At 47.4% G+C, this 22,006-nt stretch overlaps 1 protein-coding gene across 1 annotated transcript; it reads right to left on the bottom strand.

Annotated features, from left to right (window-relative positions):
- Positions 1-1,281: 1,281 nt before the first annotated feature.
- On the bottom strand, positions 1,282-13,622 carry LOC115835556. The gene is made up of 3 exons (XM_030815107.1): positions 13,320-13,622; positions 8,527-8,626; positions 1,282-1,631 (listed from the first exon to the last, which is right to left on the bottom strand). The coding sequence occupies exons 1-3, from the start codon at positions 13,590-13,592 to the stop codon at positions 1,282-1,284; spliced, it is 723 nt and encodes a 240-aa protein (XP_030670967.1). The 5' UTR covers positions 13,593-13,622.
- Between the last annotated feature and the right edge of the window lie 8,384 nt (positions 13,623-22,006).

The raw sequence follows: 22,006 nt of genomic DNA on the forward strand, positions 1-22,006 counted from the left end.
ATGAGTTAGATATTATAAGGGACAGAAATCCCCAAATGAAATGTTATAGTTGACATAGAATAGTCTTTAAAACCCATTAATTTTCTCACACATTTGATACAAAGCATTATTTCCAGAGACTGAACCTAGAAAGAATTGCTTAAGACTAGGAGTCTTGTTCCGGCCTAGATCCCACACTGTTGAACATCTATACTTAGTTCACCACATTATACATAGCACTGACATGACCTGTGTGTATTTAATTTTCTAATACTTGTTCATCTCTGGCATACTTTATATATATATATATATATGTACATATATATGTACATATATATATACATAAAACATACATACACACAAGTACACACACACACAAAGTATATAAGGGTGGGATAGTATAATTGTGCAGTAACGTTTTCTGTGAAAGTGGTGGAAAGTGGATTGCATTGGCGGCATGCTAGAATATGCTTCCATTGGCAGAAGAAAGGCTTTCAAAACTAGTTTTCATTTTTCTCTAGCAACTGGGAATATTAATAATTGAAGATGTGTTGGTATAAAATAATCATAATAATCACAATGAAGAGGTGTTAATAATTATATCACAAGATATAATAGACATTATAGATATTATGTCAAAAAAAGATGTCATAAAATCTTTGAGATGATTGACACGTTAAATGCGGCCTCCTGTGCCGCCCTGGGGTGCCACTCTCACTGGGTTCTTGGCGGTGCTCACCCTACTCCAGCTGCTCAGCCCAGGCTCCTGTGCCCCCGGAGTCGCGCCCTGGGAGCGAGGACCTTGCCGCGGCCCTAGACAAGGACAACGAGGAGGTGGTGCACGTGGGGTCACCGCGGAGAGGCTGGACGCCAGGCAGGAGCCTTTGCGGGGGTGCACAGCCTCCTCTGGAAGCCCTGGTAGCTGCCCGGTGCCTGCTGTGCCCTGCGAGCTCCGCGCCGGTGGAGCCAGGCCTGCGCTGCCGGCTCTCGGCCTCGCCTGCGGACCCTCTGCCCTTTGTCTTGCCCGTGGGGCCCGGGCCTCAGCTGGCCCGGGGTTCCTGATGTTAACTGACGATGGGCTGGCCTCTGGGACTGGGTCGTGGGCCTCGTGCAGTGGCCGCCGCGTCACCAACGCCAGGCCTCTCCGCGGTGCTGCTGGAGACGCGGGATGCCCGGGCTCGGGCTCTGCTGGGTCCCCTGGCGCTGAGAACCCTCACCTTCCATCGCGGCCACCATGCTGCCCGCTGCTCAGCCCCAGTCTGCAGCCTTCCTGGGACCCCTCCGGCCGCAAGGAAGCATCACTCACAGCCGCTTGCGACACCGGGGCCGCCTGAACCCGCCAGGGCTACACCGCGCAAGTGACTCAGCCCTGGTCCATGAGCGAGACTTTCTACTCCCCGAGAAGATTGCCCTCGGCAGGCATACATGACTATGGAGGATGCAGCAGATACCTTCCAAAGTTTGGGGACACTCTTCTGCCACACCAAAAGTTTCACCATCAGCTGCGATGCCGACTGGGGCGCAGAGACCCCTCCGGGATGTGGACCAGGCAGTGCCTTTGCTGGGCATCCGCAGTGCTGACCACCCCAAGTGCAGACCCTCACTTCGTGCTCCTCCTCCTCCACGTTCCACATCCAAAGTTCTCACCATTTCTAAGCAGGAGAAATCAAAAGAAACTGAAATCAGAAAGAAAGAGAGAGGGAGAGAGAGAGAGAAAGCCAGGAGTCAAAAAAAAAAAAAAGAGCAAAATCTTTTGAAAGGCATAAAATGCCCCAAGGCCAAAAACTAATTCTTATCTCTTTTAAACCTTCTGCACTTCTCCAATGATGAATGACATTTGTTTTTTACCAATGGCAATTCGTAATTATCAACTTCTCCGGCATTAATGAATAGAAATTGAATCACATGTGGGAGTATAATTTGTATTATATGAAGCTTCTCATTTAAAAAAATAATTGTTCAGTTTTTCTCCAGGGATTAAAAATTAATGGGAAATTTTCAACATTGCTGTGTTAATGTCTCCTGAGATAATTAAATGTGAATAATTTTTATAAACAGAATTTCCTGGGTGGAATTTCTCATCTTTGGGAGCTCCATAAATAACCATGTCTCAAGAGAACTGTGAATTTGGGAACTGCAAGAACTGAGTCCCAACTTGTCCAGCCTGGAAGCTTTTGGGTGATCACTCTTGCAGGTGACTTCACTGCCTTCTGCTGAAGGGCCAGTGAGAGCCTGGGGATTTCAACCTGCAAGAGCCTTACAATTTTAGGGTTAGCATTGACAATGAGGAAAAGGCATATTTTTTGATATTCTCCGTATGTAATAACATAGTTATCAAAACAAAGCAAAGTGTGAGTGGTGACTATTGAGAGGACCCTTTCTATCTTTGCTGGATTCCCAGAGATTTCTGGGTTTCTTTTGGAGTCAATAGTATTTCCATGTTAATTCTGAGCTTTTAAAACCCACAATATGAGTTTCAGCCAGTGACTAGAGTTGCAGCGAGTGACTAGTGTTGCAGCTTGTTAAACTGATCACTGATGGTAGAGCCTTTTCATTCTGCTCACTTCTTAAAATGTCAGCTTGGTCAGGGATTAGGGCTACCCTGCCAGAAATAAGCAGTTAGGAATCAAGTAAAGGAGTCAGCTAAAAGCATAATTACTAAGTAGTGAGGTCACAGCTAGATGGTTGTTGATCTCATTTTTTCTCTGCTGCTGATTTCAAGGCTTTATACCGTGTTTTGATGTAACATAGAATGTATACTATGAAGGACAAATAGTCTGTTAGCTTCTTGGAGCTACACTCCATTACTGGAGCAGGGGACAACAATTTGAAGGACATTACTACTTAGACAGTTTAATCTGCCTTTGGCTAGAATAGACTTCAAGTTCCAAGGGCTGGGTTCAGTTGTTATGCAAATTTAGATTGTTGTGGTAAAATTTCCAAACAAGAGGATAGGACTCTTTAGACAAAATAAGAATTTAACTGTATTTGAACCCTGTTGAAGGCCAGACAAATTTAGGCAAAATCCCACGACTGAGTACTCTGTGATGAGTCCCTTTAAATTCCAACATATAATCTATGTTGGTAAATATGATACGTGCACTGGAAAAGGATGTGTATTCAGTAGTTGTTGAGTGTTGTGTTCTGTATATGTCAGTTTATGTCAAGTTTGTTCATTGTGTTCATCAAATCTCCCTTTCTCTTATGGATTTTTTTCTGTTGGTTCCATCGGTTTTTGAAAGGTATGTTAAAATCTGTATTGTAGATTAGTCCATTTCTCTTTTAGTTATATCAGTTTCTGTAGTAAATAATTTGAAGGGATATTTTATATTTATACATATTTAAAATTGGCATACTTTTCTAGTGACTGACATCGTAAAATCTTTTTTATCTGTAGCAATGTTTCTTGGCTTAAGTCTAAACTGTTAATAACATAGCAACATGAGTTTTGTGCTGATTAGTGTTTGCAGGGCATGTGTTCCATTGTTTTACTTCCAAATGTCTGGATTCTTGTATTCAGATAAATTAAGTAAAACGTAAATCATAAATATAATATAAAGCATTAAAAAGTAAATATTCTAAAAATCCAGCCAGAGATGTTTCACTTTTAATTGAAGTGCTTAGGACCACAGCTCTCAAACTGTGTGCTAAGGTGCCCTGAGATGCTGTGTTTAACTGACAGGGGCACCAGCAGATAGCTTGTGAGTATATGTATGTGTGTGTGTGTGTTTGAGATGGGGGTCTCACTCTGTCCCCCAGGCTGGAGTGGAGTGGTGAGGTCTAGGCTCACTGCAGCCTCTGCCTCCCTGAGTAGCTGGGACAACAGGCACGCACCACCACGCCTGGCTAAGTTTTGTAATTTTAGTAGAGACGGGGTTTTGCCATGTTGCCCGGGCTGTATATTTTTGAGGGAAACAAAGCAACATTTGCTGGAGATCTTAAGAACTACTAGCCTGAGGCAGTTCATAGTTTCAAAAGTAGTTAGTTAGAAGTACATTTCTTTACCTTTAAGGTGGGTGTTGTTAATTACCACGATAAAAGCAAGTATTGTGCTAAAGTCAGTGTGGAATAGGAATAAGGTCCAGTGGTTGAGATCCAGTCCGATTTTAAGATTTGAAAAGTTGTGCTGTGTGCCCAACAGGCACACACATCCCATTAGTAAGTAAATTGTGCTTTTTTAAGAATGAAACAAAAATACTGTTTCTACTTCCATTATGTGTTATTTTTTATATGTACTTGCAAATCCATCACCAAAATAAAAATAATGAACATATCCAGCACTCATAAAAGTTTCCCCTTGCCCTTTTATAATCCCAAACTTTCTGTATCTTCCTACCTTACCACTCTCCCTGGCAATCACCAATCTGTCACTATAAAATAGTTTGCCTTGTCTAGACATTTATACAAATGAAGTGTAGTATGGACACTTTTTTGGAGGGGTCTGGCGTCTTTCACACAGCATAATTATTTTGAGATTCAGTTATATTGCAGGCATCAATAGGTCATTAATTTTATTACTGAGTAGTATTCTATTGTGCAGATTGGTCTCAACTTGTATATCCATTTGCCTTTTGATTGGTTTTTGCATTGCTTCTGGTTTTGGACTTATACAAATACATTTGCAATGAACATTCATGTACATAAGTTCGTATAACTTTGAGTAAATATTAAGAGTGTAATAGCTAATAGGTTTAGGTTTAGTTTTAAGAGACTGTCAAAATGTTTTCCAAAATGGTTGTACCATTTTATATTTTTATCAGCAGTATATGAGAATTCCACACTCTTGCCAACACTTTGTATGGGCCTTCTTTTAAAATTTTAGACATTTTCATATGTGTACAATAGTATTTTATTGTGGTTCCATAATGCCTAATAATATTTAGTATCTCTTTATGTACTTACATGCCATCTGTATATATTTGGTAAAGTGTATGTTCACATTTTTTTTTGCTTCTTCCTTTTTTGTTTTTTTCTTTGCTTATTTTCTCATTATTAAATTTTAATACTTTCTTTATATACTCTGGATTCAAATCCCTTATTAGATATGAGACTTGCCAGTATTTTCTCCTTGAGTTTTCTTTTTGGTTCTCATAACACTATCTTTCAAACAGCAGATGCTCTTAATTTTGATGGGGTCCAATTTATTAATTGTTCTTGTGCATTTGGTTTTTGGGGCTTCATCTAAGACATTTTTGATTAATTGAATATTACAAAGTTTTTTTTCTGTATTTTCATCTAAAAGTTCATAGTTTTAATACTTTATTTTATATTTAAGTCAATGATCCTATAAGTGACAGAGCTTTAACCCAAGTCGCTGTCACGCTTAGCTGGATCCAGGGGCTTATATAAAATCATCAAGAAATGTTCTCCTTCTTTCTCTTGACACTTTTCCTTTTGTTTTAGCCGCATTTTTTCCTTCTGAAGATGACTCTCTTCTCTCTCTGTAGCAAGAGATAGTGCTACAAATAACCCAGTTTACTTTGTCCTTGCAGACCACAGCAATAGAAAAAGCAAGAGTCCTTCCTGATGATTCCAAAAAAAAGTACTGAAACAGTTGCTATGATCCAAGGGTAGAGTATTTTGCCAGAGCTGGGCATCATGATCACCTCTAGGGCTGGGGCTGGTAAGTTGGGTCAGGCCCAGTTGGTGCTCATTGAAATGGTCCTCAAAGAAAAGGGGGGCTGAAGAGGAGAGCTGCTGAACACCCCACCAAAAAATAGCCACCGCATACATACCTACAATTCCCTGCCATTTTATAAGCAACTGTTTGGGTGGAAAATGACTAGAAATTCAGTTGTCATTAACTTTCCTTTATAATATCAGCAGCATGAGCCATACATTTCACATGTTGTGGGTTATGTCCATGATAGTCATTTCTGTATATTAGGTACCAATTTGGAGTGTCATCTGAAGAAAGACACTATTTTGTGACGTTATCCTTAAATTAATATTTTTAGGATAAAGAATTATAGGATGAAAGAAAAGTCTAGGATAGAAATAAAAGAATAGAGAAAATGGGAGCATGGATATACTGCAGAAAATGGCCAAATAGGAAAAGTACTTGTGAGAGGTATTGAAGTACATAATTGATATCATGTAGACCTCCAGGAAATCACAACTACTGGCATAAGAACAAACTATCTGAATAGTCTTTGCTAACACTTAGTCTTTTCTGCTTGCAAAAGAAGTAAGAATGGTAAGGAATTGGGACATTGTTCAGATAGGCCTCAATGCATTTATTCATTTACCTGTTGATGGGGTTTGGTGGTATTAATGAAGGACGTTAATAAATAAAAATGGGCATGTTAGGTAATCATAATTGATTTGTCCATTTGGTCTGAAGAAAATTTTGCCTACCTTCTTTTTTGTCGAGGGATTCACTTTTTAATGTCATGTTGTATTCTATGGGTTACTAAATGTGTAATTGCCTATTTATGGATTCTGAAGAATTTTATAAAATGTATTTACCAAATATTTTGAAAGCTTAGAACTTCTCCAAGGAAGAAGATCTTTAGTGCTTTAGTGCTGCCCTGACAAATATGGTAGCCACGCCATGTGAATATTGAGAATTTGAAATTGGTTAGGCTCTCAGGCTAGGCTGAGATGTGCTGTCAGGGTAAAACACACACCAGATTTTGAAGACTTAGTAGGAAATAAAATTAAACAGATCTAATTAATAACTTTTATATTGGTTAGACATTGAAATACTATTTTGTATAAATTTGACATACAAATATACATTCATGTGTATATGTAATTAATCTCTTCATATGAAATACTTATCAATTGGAAGAATGATGACTTTGTGCTGGAGAAATCTGGCACAAACTTGATCGTATGACTCCTGCTGTGATGTCCTAGAAAGATCACAGCATTATTTCTGTGGTTTTCTTGTGAACGATACATGACCTAAGTCTGGATGTGGAAAAACGTCAGATGGAAAAAGGTGAACACATCCTTCAGAAGGAAATTCTTATGTTCTTTAAAACTCTTAAGGTTGTGAAAAATAGGGCAAAACAGAGGGTCTGTTTGAAGTTGAAGGAGCTTAAGAGACATGACAATTAATGCAGTTGGAAATCCTGGATTGGATCCTGGATTACGAAGTTTAAAAAAAATGTATTTAGGGCTCAACTGAGAAAATTTGAATGAGATTATAGCATCTGTTGATTGGACAGTAGTGCTGGGTGAATGCTGATATCCTGATATGGATGACTGTATTCTGGTTATGAGAACCTTGTGTTAGTATCCTTGTGTAGGAAAGGCTACCAATAAAGGGCCATATGATGGCTGATCTGTGGATACCATCAGCCTCTTTCCCAGCTTCCTCAGCTTTTGCCCAGTGGGTTCATGGACAATGTGGCGATGATAGCAGGAGAGGATGCTACATGTTTCCAATAACATGAACTTCCCTGCACCAGTGCTGCCTACTGCCCAGATGAGTGCCCTGACTGCCAACAATGACCAATGCTGAGACCCTGGAAAGAGGAACTACCTTGCCTAGATCAGACAGATTTCTGGTAACATTGTAATAATATTCTTTCCCTTCATTCATGGAAGTGGTAAAGAATTGCCCTCACTGGAATAGATGCATATCAGAATATGGACTCCCCTTCATATGCTTCTCATAGCATCAAATTATTTACATTTGCTGAGTTCTTATTCTCTGCTATCATACAATTACTGCTGATGATGGAGCTTATTTTACAAAAAAAGAAGTGATGCGATGGGCTTCAGCTCGTATTTATTGGTCTTGTGACATCCCACATCACCCAGAGGAACATGACCTCACAAGAATCAGTTACTCCACCAACTGTGAGACCCTGACGGACTGCGTTTCTATCCTACAAGATATGTTAGATGCCCTGATCCAAGATCCCTCATACCCAGAATGCATGGCTCCATGTGATGGTGATGATTATGATGGTGAGGATGGTGATGGTGAAAGTGGAGGTGGTGATAATGAAGTGATAGCTATGTTGAGGATGATGATGGTGATGATGACGGTGAGAATGGTAAAGGTGAACATGGTGATGGTGGTGATTGTGATGGTGATGATAAGGATCATGATGGCAAAGGTGGTTTTGATAATAGTGATAGTTATGGTGAGGATAATGGCGATGATGATGACGACGATGGTGAGAATGGTGAGGGTGAGAATGGTGATGGTGATGATGATAGTGATGGTAATGATGATAATGATGATGATTATGAGGATGGGGAGGGTGACAATAATTATTATGGTGAGAATGGTGATGGCGAAGTTGGTGATAATGATAGTGATAGTTATGGTGAATATGCTGGTGTTGATGGTGAGAATGGTGAGGGTAAGAATGGTGATGGTGATGATGATAGTGGTGGTGACTGTAAGGATGGTGACCTTGATCATGGTGATAATGATAATGGTGCTGACTGGGCTATGAGGTAATGGAGGCAGAAAAGTGGCAGTTTCTAGGAAGTCTAGAGCCAGCTGGGAACTGCAAGGCAACCTTAGTGGGGGTGGAAGATGTCGGGCCCCTGCCTCATTTCTAGACATCTAGGGAAGCTCACCCCTCACAGTAGTTCCAGGAACCCCTCCATCCAGCATTTCCTTGTCGCAATCAGCATGGAGCTTTTCGGGTGTGGAGAAGTGTCTTCTATTCACTGCACTCTGTGGGAAGGGAAAAGGGGGAGTGCTATTTATGAACCCAGTATAATACAGTAGGGTCTCATCTAATATTTGTTGGAAGAATTTTCAGCTGAGGAGAGCAAGCCTCAGAGAAGTCAGGTAACTTTATCTTCAGTAAATCCAGTTGTGATTTATTGAGCAGTTACTATGTGCCAGGCAACATGCTGGGTGGTTCCTTATTTGTTATCTCATGAAATCGCTACAGCAACACAAGGAGTCAGGCATAACTACCCCATTATAAAAGTTGTGGTAAAATAAACATAAAATTTACTGTCTAACTATATTTAAGTATACATTTCAGTGGCATTAAGTACATTCACAATGTTGTGCAACCAATTTCCAGAATGCTTTTCATCTTGTAAAACTACAACCCTGTAACTCATTAAAAAATAACTCCCCATTCACCACCCTCTCCAGGACCTGTTAGCCACCATTCTCCTGTCTGTCTCTATGGACTTGACTACTCTAGGTGCCTTGGAAAAGTGGAATAATACAGCATTTGTCTTTTTTGTCTGGCTTATTTTGCTCAGCCTAATGTCCTCAAGGTTCATTCTTGACGTAGCAGGTGTCAGAATCTCCTTCCTTTTCAAGGCTGAACAATATTCCGCTGTATGCACAGACAGCATTTTGTTGATCCATCCGTCCATCATCCATGGACACTTGGGTTGCTTCCACCTTTTGGTTATTGTGGATGATGCTGCTCTGAACATGGTTGTGCAAGTATCTCTTCCAGGCTGACCCATTACACAGAGGAGCATAGAGAGATTTTGGAGGGATGACCTGTCTGGGGCCCTTGGTGAGGTCCTGGTGGAGGATCTCACAGACCCAAAGGCAAAGCTCCTCTCCTTACCCCACTGCCTTTCTTAGGACCTGCCTCCTACTCCACCACACAGTGCCCACTCCCTGGTACTAGACTTGCTAAGGCCTCTTGATCCCTGAAAGTTCAGGGACAGTACCTTGTGGGCACAACCACAGTCACCCACTTCTCTGTCCCCTATTGTAGATTCAGTGCCAAACAATACATGACAATGACTTGTTTTCCACTCTTTCACCAGATGTGGATGAGGTGCCTACTGCATGCCAGGCATGTGTGGGCACTGGATGGAAGCCCCTGGGAAATGAGAAGATATGAGCTCCTCAAGGCCAGAGGCATCCCTTTCACTTGCTGCTACCCTGTGAGGGATGGAGGGGAACCCTGAAGGATTGGAGAAGTGCATGAGTGACCTAGCTCAGATGATGATATCATAGTAGCCCTGTTTATTATCACTTACCATGTGCCAGGCATTGTGCCAAGTACTTTGCACACATTACCTGCTGTAAAGCTCAGAGACAACTGTAGGAGTGAATCTCTTATACCTCCCACTTTACAGGGGAGAAAACTGACGCCCAGAGAGGTGAACCAGGCTTCCCCAGGCCTTGCAGCTTGTCTCTGCGATGTGGATCCAGGCGGTCTAAATCAGAGATCCCCTCATCCTCTTGGTTTTTGCCTCTGCAGCCCTCTGGCCTGTCCCCAGGGCCCTGTACCCTTGGCCACCCCAAGATGGCCTGGACATGGGCTCCAACAAAGGCAGCAACCCCAGCGCATCTCCATTTGATAGGGAGGAACCTCAGGCCCACCACAGGAGCCCTGGGCTGCAGGGCTGGTGCAGGTGTTGGCTGAACCAGAATGCACCCATGTTGCAGGATGCACCCTAGGACGGGCAGCAGCAGGAGGCCTCCCTGCCCAACAACTGGTAGCGGTACCTGAGAACAAAGGAGGAGGAGAAGGAGGCTTTGGACACAGGTGTGGAGAAGCTCAAGGAAGACGAAGACTTGGACTATGGGCTGCTGAATGGCCTCAAGGACCCTCTCCCAGAAAAGGAACTTTGGGCCTTATACCCAGGGCTGAGATGAAACTACTCCCTATTTTCTATGTGGAACTCTGCAAACCTCAGTGTGACATCACAGGGCCTCGTTTGCCTATTTGCAAAATGGGATTATATGGGGATTCCAATGAGACACTGGACCCGAGAGCACTGTAAGAATTGTAAAAAATGTACAGTGAGGGGATAATTATTATCAATCGAGCATTGCTATTCTAATAGTTAGTATTCTTTAGCAAATATTTGAAGGTAAAATATGATTTGTTGAGGAGGTTTGCAGCAGCTGAGGCCCTCAAGAGTCTTTTCTGTCTCTGTTCAAAGCTGGCCTCTGACAGGGACCTTCTTGGTGCTACCCCTGGGCCCTTCATCCTTTGTGCAGGCTTCTCAGGGTTGTTATTTCTATTGCATCTTGTGGTTCCCCTGGTGGATGGCATGCTCCATCTTCACTCAGAGCTAACAGCATCTCCTCCAGGCCCATGTCACTTGTGCAGCACCCACTGCTACTTCACCAGGATTTAAAACCTTTTGTGACTGACCTCTGCTGACTTCCCAAATTTATCCCCCCTCATTCTTTCTGCTCCTCCAATTCCATGTCTGTGCCCCTCAATCCTGTGGCTCACACTCTCACCCAAGCTGTTCTCTTCCATCAGGATTTCCTTGGCTCCCTTGTCTGCTGGGCAAATATGTGTTCATCCTTCCAAGCCCTGCAGAGATGTCCTCCTCTGAAAGCTCTTCCTGAGGTCACAGCCTCCTGGAACAAAGCAGTCCTTGCTCCTCTGCTGCCTCTGGGTTTTGTGCCTTTATCACTTTGGTGTGACTGCCTGCCTCCTGCTGAAGGGAGGCACTTTGGCATTACTCACCTCAGTATCTCCTGGGTCCAGCTGGGTGTCTGGCCTGGCCCAGAATCGGTGCTTATCAAGGGTGTATAGAACTCACAAGGGCCGGGCGCGGTGGCTCATGCTTGTAATCCCAGCACTTTGGGAGGCTGAGGCGGGCGGATCACGAGGTCAGGAGATCGAGACCATGGTGAAACCCTGTCTCTACTAAAAATACAAAAAATTAGCCGGGCGTGGTGGCGGGCGCCTGTAGTTCCAGCTACTCGGAGAGGCTGAGGCAGGAGAATGGCGTGAACCCGGGAGGTGGAGCTTGCAGTGAGCCAAGATCGCACTACTGCACTCCAGCCTGGGGGACAGAGCGAGAGTCTGCCTCAAAAAAAAAAAAAAAAGAAAGAGACATGAACTACTGACACAGTCCTTGACCCCGAAGAACTCAGAATCCAGTGAGCTTGATTTCTTGTAAGTTAGAGACAGAGTTCAGAGCGGAAGCTCAGGCAGGAGAAGAGAAGAAAAATGGACACACCAGAGGCAGTGACAGCGACACAGCTGTCTGGGGACACTGACTGCAGCAACAAATAGCTTAGGCTGCCTTGGCAGCCCAATAAGGCGTCACGGTTTCCTATTGCAGCATCTCAGCGATGCTTTTGTTATGCTGATCTCTGCAAAGCCCCTCTGTGCCCCAGCCCAGGATGGTGGCAGCCATGCTGTGGAGAAAAAGGCAGTGACCAGGACCACAGGCTCAGAGTTGCACCCTGGACCACTTGGGAATGGGAGCCCTTCACATGTTCTCTGCCTCTGTGTTCAGGTTGGGGGTCCTGGCCAAGGAATGGAGATGTCCCCCATGCTGGGTCAAAAGTCACACCCCCGGGAACACACTCCCTCTTCTTTCTGGGTCATTTCTGCCTTTGCAGTGAATGGTGCCACCAGGCACATCCTCTCTGCTAGTGTGACACAAGGACAGGCGTTCCTGCTCATGGCCTGAATCTTCAGATGAGGGGAGATGTAGCACACTGCTGTGCTCTGCTGACTAAGGCAGGGATGCCTGTCACCCCATCAGAATGAGTGCCAGACCAATGGCTAAAATAAAATTGCTTCCAACATTCAAAGGGATCACCTTCATTCATCTACAAATACAAATACTTTTCCTTGCCTTTTTTCTTCTTTCTTTTTTTTTTGAGATGGAGTCTTGCTCTGTAACCTAGGCTGGAGTGCAGAGTGCAGTGGCCTGATCTTGGCTCACTGCAACCTCCACCTCCCGGGTTCAAGTGATTCTCCTTCCTCAGTCCCCTGAGTAGCTGGGACTATAGGTGCCCACCACCACATCTGGCAAATTTTTGTATTTTTAGTAGAGACGAAGTTTCACCATATTAGCCGGGCTGGTCTCGAACTCCTGAACTTGTGATCTGCCGTCTTGGCCTCCCAAAGTGCTGGGATTATAGGTGTGAGCCACCGCACCTGGCCCAAATTGTTTTCTATAAAACCACCTATTCCACTCAGGATAGGGTAAATGATGCATCATGCCCAGCTGCCAACATGGGCCCTATCTGGAAAGCGAGTGCCCACCACCGTGGCACAGTGCTGTGCAGTGCCTGTGCGGTGCTGAATCTCAGGAGCAGCCCCCACCCTCTGAACCACAACTACAGGGACCTTAGATACAAGCAAGGACATCTGGTGGCCAGGCCTGCCAGCAAGCAGATGCTAACCCTGTCCTTAGTGTCTGCAGGGAGGTTGGGCCAGTGGAGAGCTGGTGAGACCCATGTGTGGTCTCCCCAACTCCTGCCATGTTGTGTAATGGGGGTGACCACACACCTGATCTGCCAGGGAAGGTCCTGGTGTGCCCACTGCCTCACTGAGCTATGAGTGGTGCTGCCTCTCACATCTCACCAGTATCGCATTTGAAGGAAAAATTATGTCTTCCCCTTCCCCACCCTGTGAACCTCCGTTTCCTCATGTGCAAATGGGGGATGATATGCTTACATGGTTATGCAGTGGGGGTATCGATGGGATCCATCTGTCAATACCCTGCATCCAGCCACCACCTGCAGCACACATGCAGTTCACAAGCTGGGCTTCCTGCTGCAGTGAGGTGAGCAAGCACTGCCTGGAGCCAGGGAGCATCTCTGAAGGAGTTGTTGGAAAGGATTTGTTCCAGAATTTGGGCTTGTACTGGGGGTTTGGGGGAGGGTTGAAGGAAGCCTTTGCTCCAGATTGGATGCTGTCAGAGGAAGGGTGGATTCTATCACCTGGCATCTTCCTCAATCTTACCTGGAAGGAAGGAAGACAAGACCAAAGCTAATGCTGCAATTGACAAAGAGGTTGTGGTCATGACATAGACACAGGGGAGGGGGTGTGAGGTCATTTTTGTCCATGTTTTGCATGAGCTGAGCCATGATAGCTACCAAGTGACCTTGCTTTGTGTTGACCCATCATGGTCACAAGCGACTTTGACGCTGACAACCTGTGCAGTTCAACAGGAGAACACCAAGGCCTGGCCAGCAGTGGTTGCTGCCCTCCCGAGGCCTCGCCGCTCCTCCTCTGGAGCCAACTGTGGGAGGTGTGGAGTGGGAGGGCAATGTGCCGTGGGTTTTTTTTTTGCAGATCAAGGGCAGGGGACTCTGATGCCTTCAGCTCTGGCCATCCTGAGTGCTGTGATCTGCCTCCCCTGCTTCCTACACCACCGGCAATCCCACCATGCTGCTGCCATTATTGCCAACTCACAGTGCCTTCTAAGGGCCCCAGTGTCTCTGGGACACCCCCTCTCCCCTGGGAGGGAAGCCAGGTGCTCATAAAGGTCCCAGGTGGAGGTGCTGAAAGGGTGTGGAGGTGCCTTCTTGAGTGTCAAAGTCTGGGATTCCAGCTTTCAGCCTCAGGCTCCAGGTGTGTGTGCCCAAGTGGAAGATTCTGCTCTCACTCGCTCTCTTGTCTAGTCAGAGAAACTTGGGGAGTTTTCTCTCTGGGGGAGGGAAAGGCCCTGGAGAGGCGGCCTTGCCCTGAACTGGGAATGGGTGGGCATCGGAAAGCCGGGGCCTGGGCTCTGCCTACTGCTTGCTGACAGCTTGGGCACAGCACTGCCCTCCCTGGGCTCCTGTCTCTTTTCTCTGTATGATTAGATGAAGGTGGATGGGATTCTGCTTCTACTCCCAGTCCTTGGGCACCATGTCAGTTACTCACACACTTATGACCCCATCTGGTCCTTGAAACAGCCCTGGGGGATGGATCTGTCAACCTCACGTTGCACATGTTTGTTCTAAATCCCACACTCTGAAGTCAGAAAGACCTGGGTTTGCCTTCAGCCACTGACCATTGCTTGCTGTGTGACTTTGGACAAGTCACTGCCCTTCTCTGAGCCTCAACACCCACATTTACACAGGGGAAGAATAATACCTCCCTCTTGGGCTTCGAAGCAGAGCTAATGGGTACATTGCCTCAGGCACATTGCAGGTGCTCAAAGTGTTGGTCTTTCCTTCCCTTTCTAGGTCTCCATTTCCTCATCTACACAGTAGGGAGCAACTGTGTCCTGATTATAAATAAGACAATGGGTGAATGAACTCAGCAAGCCTGGGGGCAGGGATGTGTAGAGAAGCTTCTTGCAAGGGTGAAGAATGCATGCTCTGAGCCCCGTGCTGAGAGGCAGGTGAGAGGACAGTAAGCCCAGCGACTGAGGCCTACAAAATGCCCCCTGCAGAGAGGGAGGAGGAGCAGTGTTCTAAGGCAGTGGGGGAGGCAGCATCCCCGGTGCTTGCAGGAGGAACAGGACTGCTTGTGCTTGCTCAAGTGGGTGGTAGGTTAGGTTCTTAGGCATCTGCTGGGTGTCAGGTGCTGCACAAGCATCATCTCCCTGAATTTAATCTTTCCATCATCCCTGAGAGGTGGGCATTACAGGGGCATAGTGGGATTGAAATACAGGTCCCCTGAGCCTGTGCCTTTTCTACAAGGCAACTTGGTTCACTTGTAATAATAGGACCCAAAAATGCACCTGCTATGCTGTGCTCACTTGATTTCATAACATCCTCGTGACCTGCGAGGTTGGTATACCATCCTCATTTTATGGATGAGAAAACTGAGGCTCAGAGAGGCTGAATAATTTGCTCATCCTTCCAAAGAACTAAAGGGAAGAGAGGTGCTATAGCTGTGGGGCCTTCAATTCCTGGCAGGATGTGTCCAGTACCCCAGGCCATTCTGACCATCGTGCACGCAGGAGAAAAGGCACGTCAACAAATCCAGCAGCAAGCTTCCACTGAGGGCCTCCCTGGCCTTTCCTTGCACTAGTGCTGAGGGAGAAACTGCCTTGTTCCTTCACCTAACATGGCTTCCTGCCACCCCCTGGATAAAGGTCAGAGTCCTCAGGTCTTTTAGACTCTTCATGGTCTGGTTCCACCTGCATTTCCAGCCAAATCCTTCTCCATGGCCCCCAGTGCAGCAGCCCTGGCCACCTGTCCCATCCCACCATCCTGCCTTGGCTCAAGCTGTTGCCTCTGTCCCATGCTATTCACACATAGAACAAGGAGAAGCTTGATATAGGCTGATCTGAATTTTACATATGAGAGCATTTTCAGCTTCTGGAAATTGAGACATTTCACCCAAAATTCCAGATTCTCTGCTTCTCTGAAAATAAATAAATACATACATACATACATACATACATAAATCTGCCCTTACATTGCACTATTTTGTTTTTTGAGACAGAGTTTCACTCATTGCCCAGGCTGGAGTGCAGTGGCGTGATCTCCGCTCACCGCAACCTCTGCCGCCTGGGTTCAAGCGAGTCACCTGTCTCAGCCTCCCGAGTAGCTGGGATTCACAGGCGTGCACCATCATAGCCGGCTAATTTTCATGTACTTTTTTTTAGTAGAGATGGAGTTTCACGATATTGGTCAGGCTGGTCTCCAACTCCTGACCTCAGGTGATCCACCAGCCTCGGCCTCCCAAAGTGCTGAGATTACAGGTGTCAGTCACCTCCCTTGGCCAGTCTGCACTATTCCTTAGTGTCAGATAATTTGAGCCAAACAATGTCTTTCTCATTTGGACGTGACATTCAGGGTCTAATTTTTGTATTTTTAGTATAGACCAGGTGTTTTTTTTTGACGGACTTTCACTCTTGTCACACAGGCCTGACAGTGCAGTGGCATGATTTCAGTTCACTGCAACCTCTGCCTCCTGGGTTCAAGCGATTCTCCTGCCTCAGCCTCCCAAGTAGCTGGGATTACAGGTGCCTGCCACCACACCAGGCTAATTTTTTGTATTTTTAGTAGGGTTTTGCCATGTTGGGCAGACTGGTCTCAAATTCCTGACCTTAGGTGATCCACCCTCCTCAGCCTCCCAAAGTGTGGAATTACAGGCATGAGCCAGCGCCTGACCTCACCTGGCTAATTCTTTGTATTTTTGAAGAGACAGGGTTTCACTGTGTTGGCCAGGATGGTCTTGATCTCCTGACTTCGTAATCCACTGGCCTCAGCCTCCCAAAGAGCTGGGATTAGAGGTGTGAGCCACTGCACCCGGCCTCAATGTAGTTTATTATCAAAGTATTTACATAGAAAAATTAATCAAAGGGCACAAGCATTTCAATACTTAGGTTGTTTAAGATGAAATCTGGAGCAGGAAGAGTGCCAGACACACATGAAATGTTTCATGCATGAAGGAACCACAACTTAAAATGATTTTCTGTTATTCGTTTTGGTGTGTTATTTTGGAAATGTGATTAATCACATATGTCAAGGACGTTGGGAAGAATTTCCAGATACTCTGATATGCATGACATCTTAATCATACAAAATAAACCAAGGCTATCTTAGGAAATTAGGTATCACTGCCAAGGACATTTACATGAGAAGATAAATTAAAATTACTATTAAATTTGTAACAATCAGATGGGCTGGCAGGCAAGTTGTGTCATTTTTTCCTCAGCATTTTTTCTTTTCCTTGATTCAATAAAACAAACTTAAATGCCAGCTATCTGCAGAACCCTCACTAGACTATGTGTAATAATATGTGAAACACAGTCTGCACACTCACGTCCCGTTCCCATCCTCTCAAAACCTGTGTTATCCTGTGGCTAGATTTCTCAGTGAGATGAAAGAGAGAGACAAATGAGAACCATCTTCTTTGAGGTCGCTCTACACAGCTCCTGCAGGTAGACAATGACCTCTCCTGTGAGGCTTTTATCCTTGACTGGGGGCTGGAGGCCTTAATCCTAGAAAAGAGGCCTCAGGGTGGGGAGGTGATTTAAATCCTTACGAGAGAGACGCAGCTCCCCACCTCATCTGGACACTCACAAACCCAAACTGGAACCGCCGGAAAAATGACTGACAACCGGCCACACGACCCAGGCAGAGACGCGGAGAGAGGCTGACCAGAAGAAAGGCTGACGTAGAAGATACTGCCCTCTGGTGCACAGGGCACATGTGTCCCAACACACACACATGCACACACAGACGGACACAGAGCAAAAGAGCGCGAAAGGGGAGAGAGAGAAATAAGACAGACATACGCACACAAACAAACGCACAAAGACATACAGCAGCGGCACCCTAACACCTACCCCCAGGCAGCCCCTGAATTTTCAGGGTTCTGCTCTCCGCGACTACAACCCACTGGTGAGAGAGCAGCCCACGGGCACCCAAGCAAACCTCTCCCTTTTTGAAGAGACTCACTGGCACACCGTCGGTGCAGGCCTGAGGCTGGGATCCCGCGCTGCTTCTTCGGCCCTCTGCCCGCAGTTTCTTCCTCTTGGACGACCCTCCATGAATCCCGGCCTCCAGAGACCGTCCTGTTGATGCCCTGGCCTCTGACTAATCCCTCTAGCCCCAGGTACTCGGGAGGCGGAGGCAAGAGAATCACTTGAACCCGGGCGGCAGAATTTGCAGTGAGCTGAGATCCCGCCACTGCACTCGACTGAGTGACAGAGTGAGACTCCGACTATAAAAAAAAGAAAGAAAGAAAAGAAAAATGACCGCCTAGCGGCGGCTGCGGGAACTGGGGCAGCGGCGAGTGAAGTGAAGATTGGGAGCGGGGCCTCCTTGACCCTCCCGGAATCCGGGCCTGAGCCTGGGATCTCGCGCTGCCGCCCCGGCGATCCGCCTGAGGTTTCTTCCTTCTGAGGTTTCTTCCTGGTGGTCGACCCTCCGAGAATCCCAGGCTCCGGGGACCATCCTGTTAATGCCCTGGCCAGGACTGCTCTCAGCCGCGACTCTGACGCACTATCACACAGGGATCCTACTTCGCCAAGTCTCAGGGACCCATCCTCGGGCAACGGTGGCAATCACTGCGACCAAAGCGGAGGCTCGGGCCTCGCGCATGCGCACTGGCGCGGCCGAATCCCCCATTTCTCCGGAGAGTCAGGCTGCGGATCCTTCAAAAAATGGCGGCGACGCGCGGCTGAGGGGACTGGGGCAGCGGTGGCCGCGGCAGCGCAGTCCGAGGCGGCGGGTGGGAGGAGGACTACGAGAGGGTCCGGCGGGAGACCCAAGGGTTGGACCCATAGAGGTCCTGTCATCAGGACCTTGATCGGTCTTCTGCTTCGGTTCCCGGTGGAGGAGGAGCTTCAGGGTCCGGCTGGGCTCTCCAGACTCCTCTTCAGATCTGATTATGGATCCGACAGGGTGATCAGGAATGGGGTTACAATGTAGTGAGGCGGGAAGGGTCTTGCTGGGGCACAGAAAGATCCCAAGGGCTGCAAGTCGTAATGTCAGCTGAAAATGCACTGACCCATGAGCCCACTGCCTCCCTCCTTCCTGGGTGTAGCAGTGGCCTGACTTCATCTCCAAGGTCCCGGGCTCTGGCATCTCGGCACTGCTTTCCATGACATGTGCAAAGAGAGACAGAGGCCAGTCCGAGATGGAGCCAATGTGACCACACGTGGCACTAATGTTCCCCAAGAGCGGACGGAGTCAGCGTGTGTCTCTGAGGCCGTATGGGGCGATGCTGAGACGGATAGTGACGTCCAGGTGTGTGCAGGTGGGTCACTGGGACCTCCCACACAAAGCCGAGGAAAAGCCAAGCACACTAGAAAACCTGTGAGACAGGCCTGTGCCTGAGTCCAAGCCACATTCAGGGATGACTGCCAGAGGGGCCAAGAGGTTTCGACAAACTACACCACACTGACATCCCGCCACCAGTAGGTACCCGATGCCACCTCCCCTGCACCCAGTAAAACCCAGTCCCTTTGGCTCCCTGACATCCGTGGCAGCCAAAAGATTCAGTGCTTGAAGGCAACTTCCCCAGAAGCAGAGGAACCGGATGGCCCTCAGGAATGAGAGAGGAATGGTAGGTGGGATGCAACACCGACTTTCCTAGAAGGCAAAGGTCAGCCACGGTGGGGATGCCTCCCACTCTTTCTGGACTGACCACGAAGCCATCAATTGGGACATGCAGAAAAAGGGAGCTTCCCTGTCCAAGACAGGTATGGAAGCCCAGAACTCCAGGATCATCACACTCTTTCATCCAGAAATAGGTTTGGAGAGGGAAGCAATCATTGAAAGGGACCCCAACGATATTTCTCCCTAATGGACTGGGAAGTGTTCTTTGTTGAAGACATTGAGCGAGACTAAGAAGCCTCTAGGCTTCACAGGAACTGGGCAGACAGAGCAAGAGGGAGGACAGAGCAGAGGCCAACGCCCAGGCAGGATACAGCACAATGCCACTATCACCGGCATCCGGGAAAATGTGCCAAATGGGTGACTTGACCAGGAAGGCCAGCGTTTGAGTGACAGACATGCTTGCCCCATCTCGTTGCCGGCTTCCTTCTCCGTCCCATTGCATAGCTGTGGGTAGATTTCTCAGTAAGGGCAAAGGGCGAGAGGAGTGAGAACCATCTTCTTGAAGGTCTGTGGGCACCCTCCTGTGGGTGGACAATGAGCATTTGTGAGGCCTTTGTCCCTGGCTGGGGTGCGATCCTCTTGATCCTAGCAAGGAGGCAGCACAGGATGGGAAGGGTATTAAAACTCCTGCAAGACAGGCCGGAGGCACGAAGCCCTTTCACCGAAGCACAGCCATGGAGAACACCTGCTATGCCAAAATTCAGGGACTGGATATTAAGACAACAGTGGAAATCACTGTGACGAGACAATCAGCTAGAGCCTCCCGGAGGCACATTGGCTAGGCCGACTAAAGCTCCGGTGCTGGAAGTCAGGCTGCGGCCCCTTTAATCAATGGCTACTGTGCTGTAGCAGAGGGGCTCCTGTTGCAGCCTCGGGGGCGACTGGATCCGGGGTCCAGTTTGGGGCGGCCAGGGAAAGGGGGCCGCGGGTGTCCTGTCCCGGGCCAAACCCCAGGAGTCCTGTCGTCGGGACCTCCTTGAGCCGACTTCCACCGAGGGAGGGGGAGCTTCAGGACGCCTGCTGGGTTCTCGGGACTCCCCTTCAGATCCGATTTTGGCCCCCTCTGAGTGAGATAGAATGGGCTCACCACACCTGGTGAGGCAGGCACGGCCTCGCTGCAGCACAGAATGATCCCATGGGTCTCAAGGCGTGGTGTCAGCTGAAAATTCACTGATCCATCAGCCCTCTGCCTCCCTCCTCCTTTAGAAGCCTGCCCTGCTTCTAAAAGCCCTGGGGCTCCGGAAAGCAGACCGCGCTTTACAGGACACGTGCAGACAGGAACAGGGGAGAATCCGAGGTGGAGACCATGCGACCACGCGTGGCACTGGCTTATCCCAGAGCAGATAGCGTGAATGTGTGTCACCAGAGGCATATGGGGCGACGGGAAACAAACCGTCGTTTCCAGGCATGTGCCCAGTGGAACGGGGGAACAAGTGACCTTTCCATCAATGCCAAGGAAAATCAAAGAACACCTGGGAACCAGGAAGGGGCCTGTGCCTGACCCAAGCCACATTTGTAAATGCCTGCCAGAGGAGCAAGGAGGCTTCTGCAAAATTCACCCCACCCCCAATCCTCCACCTCCCAGGTAGCCCTGAGGCAACCTCCCCTGCACCCAGCGCCAGCCCTGGAAACCAGGAACCCTGGAAGCCCTGGAAACCATGGAACACCTCGAAACCACCGCCACGGGCATAAGGGGAGGAGTGCCAAACAGGTGACTTGTCCTGAAAGGCTAGCGTTCCATTGACAGGCATTCTTGTCATGTCCTGTTCTCAGCCTCTTCTTTAAGATTGTTTGGTAGCGTGGCTTCATTTCTGAGAGAAGGGCCGCGAGGAGATAGAACCATCTCCTTTCACATTGGTCTGCTCCCCTCCCGCAAGACGATGAGCTCCTTGAGGATTTTTTATTTTTTTTTTGGTTGGATTGTGGTCATCTTGATTCTGGAAACGAGGCAGCTCAGGATTGGGATGAAATTTCAGTTTCTCTGAGACCGACGCTTCTCCTCACGTTGTCGAGGCCTTCACAAAGCCAAAGTGGAATCCCCGCGGAAACGATTGACAACTGCCCACATGACCCAGCAGAGACGCAGAAAGAGGCCCACTAAAGACATGCTGACATGCAAGAGATCGCTTTGTAGCACACTGGGCACTTAAACACACACGCACACAGGCACACACACACACACACACACAGAGAAAGCAAGAGAAACAGAGAGCGAGAGATAGAGAGAGAAGAGAGAATGGGAAACATACGCACACAGACATACAGCAGTGGCAGAGAGACACACCCCCCCAGGCAATCACTGAGGCTGCGGGTTTCTACTCTTGGGGAGAATGACCCACGGGTGAGATA

The sequence above is a fragment of the Nomascus leucogenys genome, chromosome 6 (assembly GCF_006542625.1).
Source record: "Nomascus leucogenys isolate Asia chromosome 6, Asia_NLE_v1, whole genome shotgun sequence".
NCBI lineage: Eukaryota > Metazoa > Chordata > Mammalia > Primates > Hylobatidae > Nomascus > Nomascus leucogenys.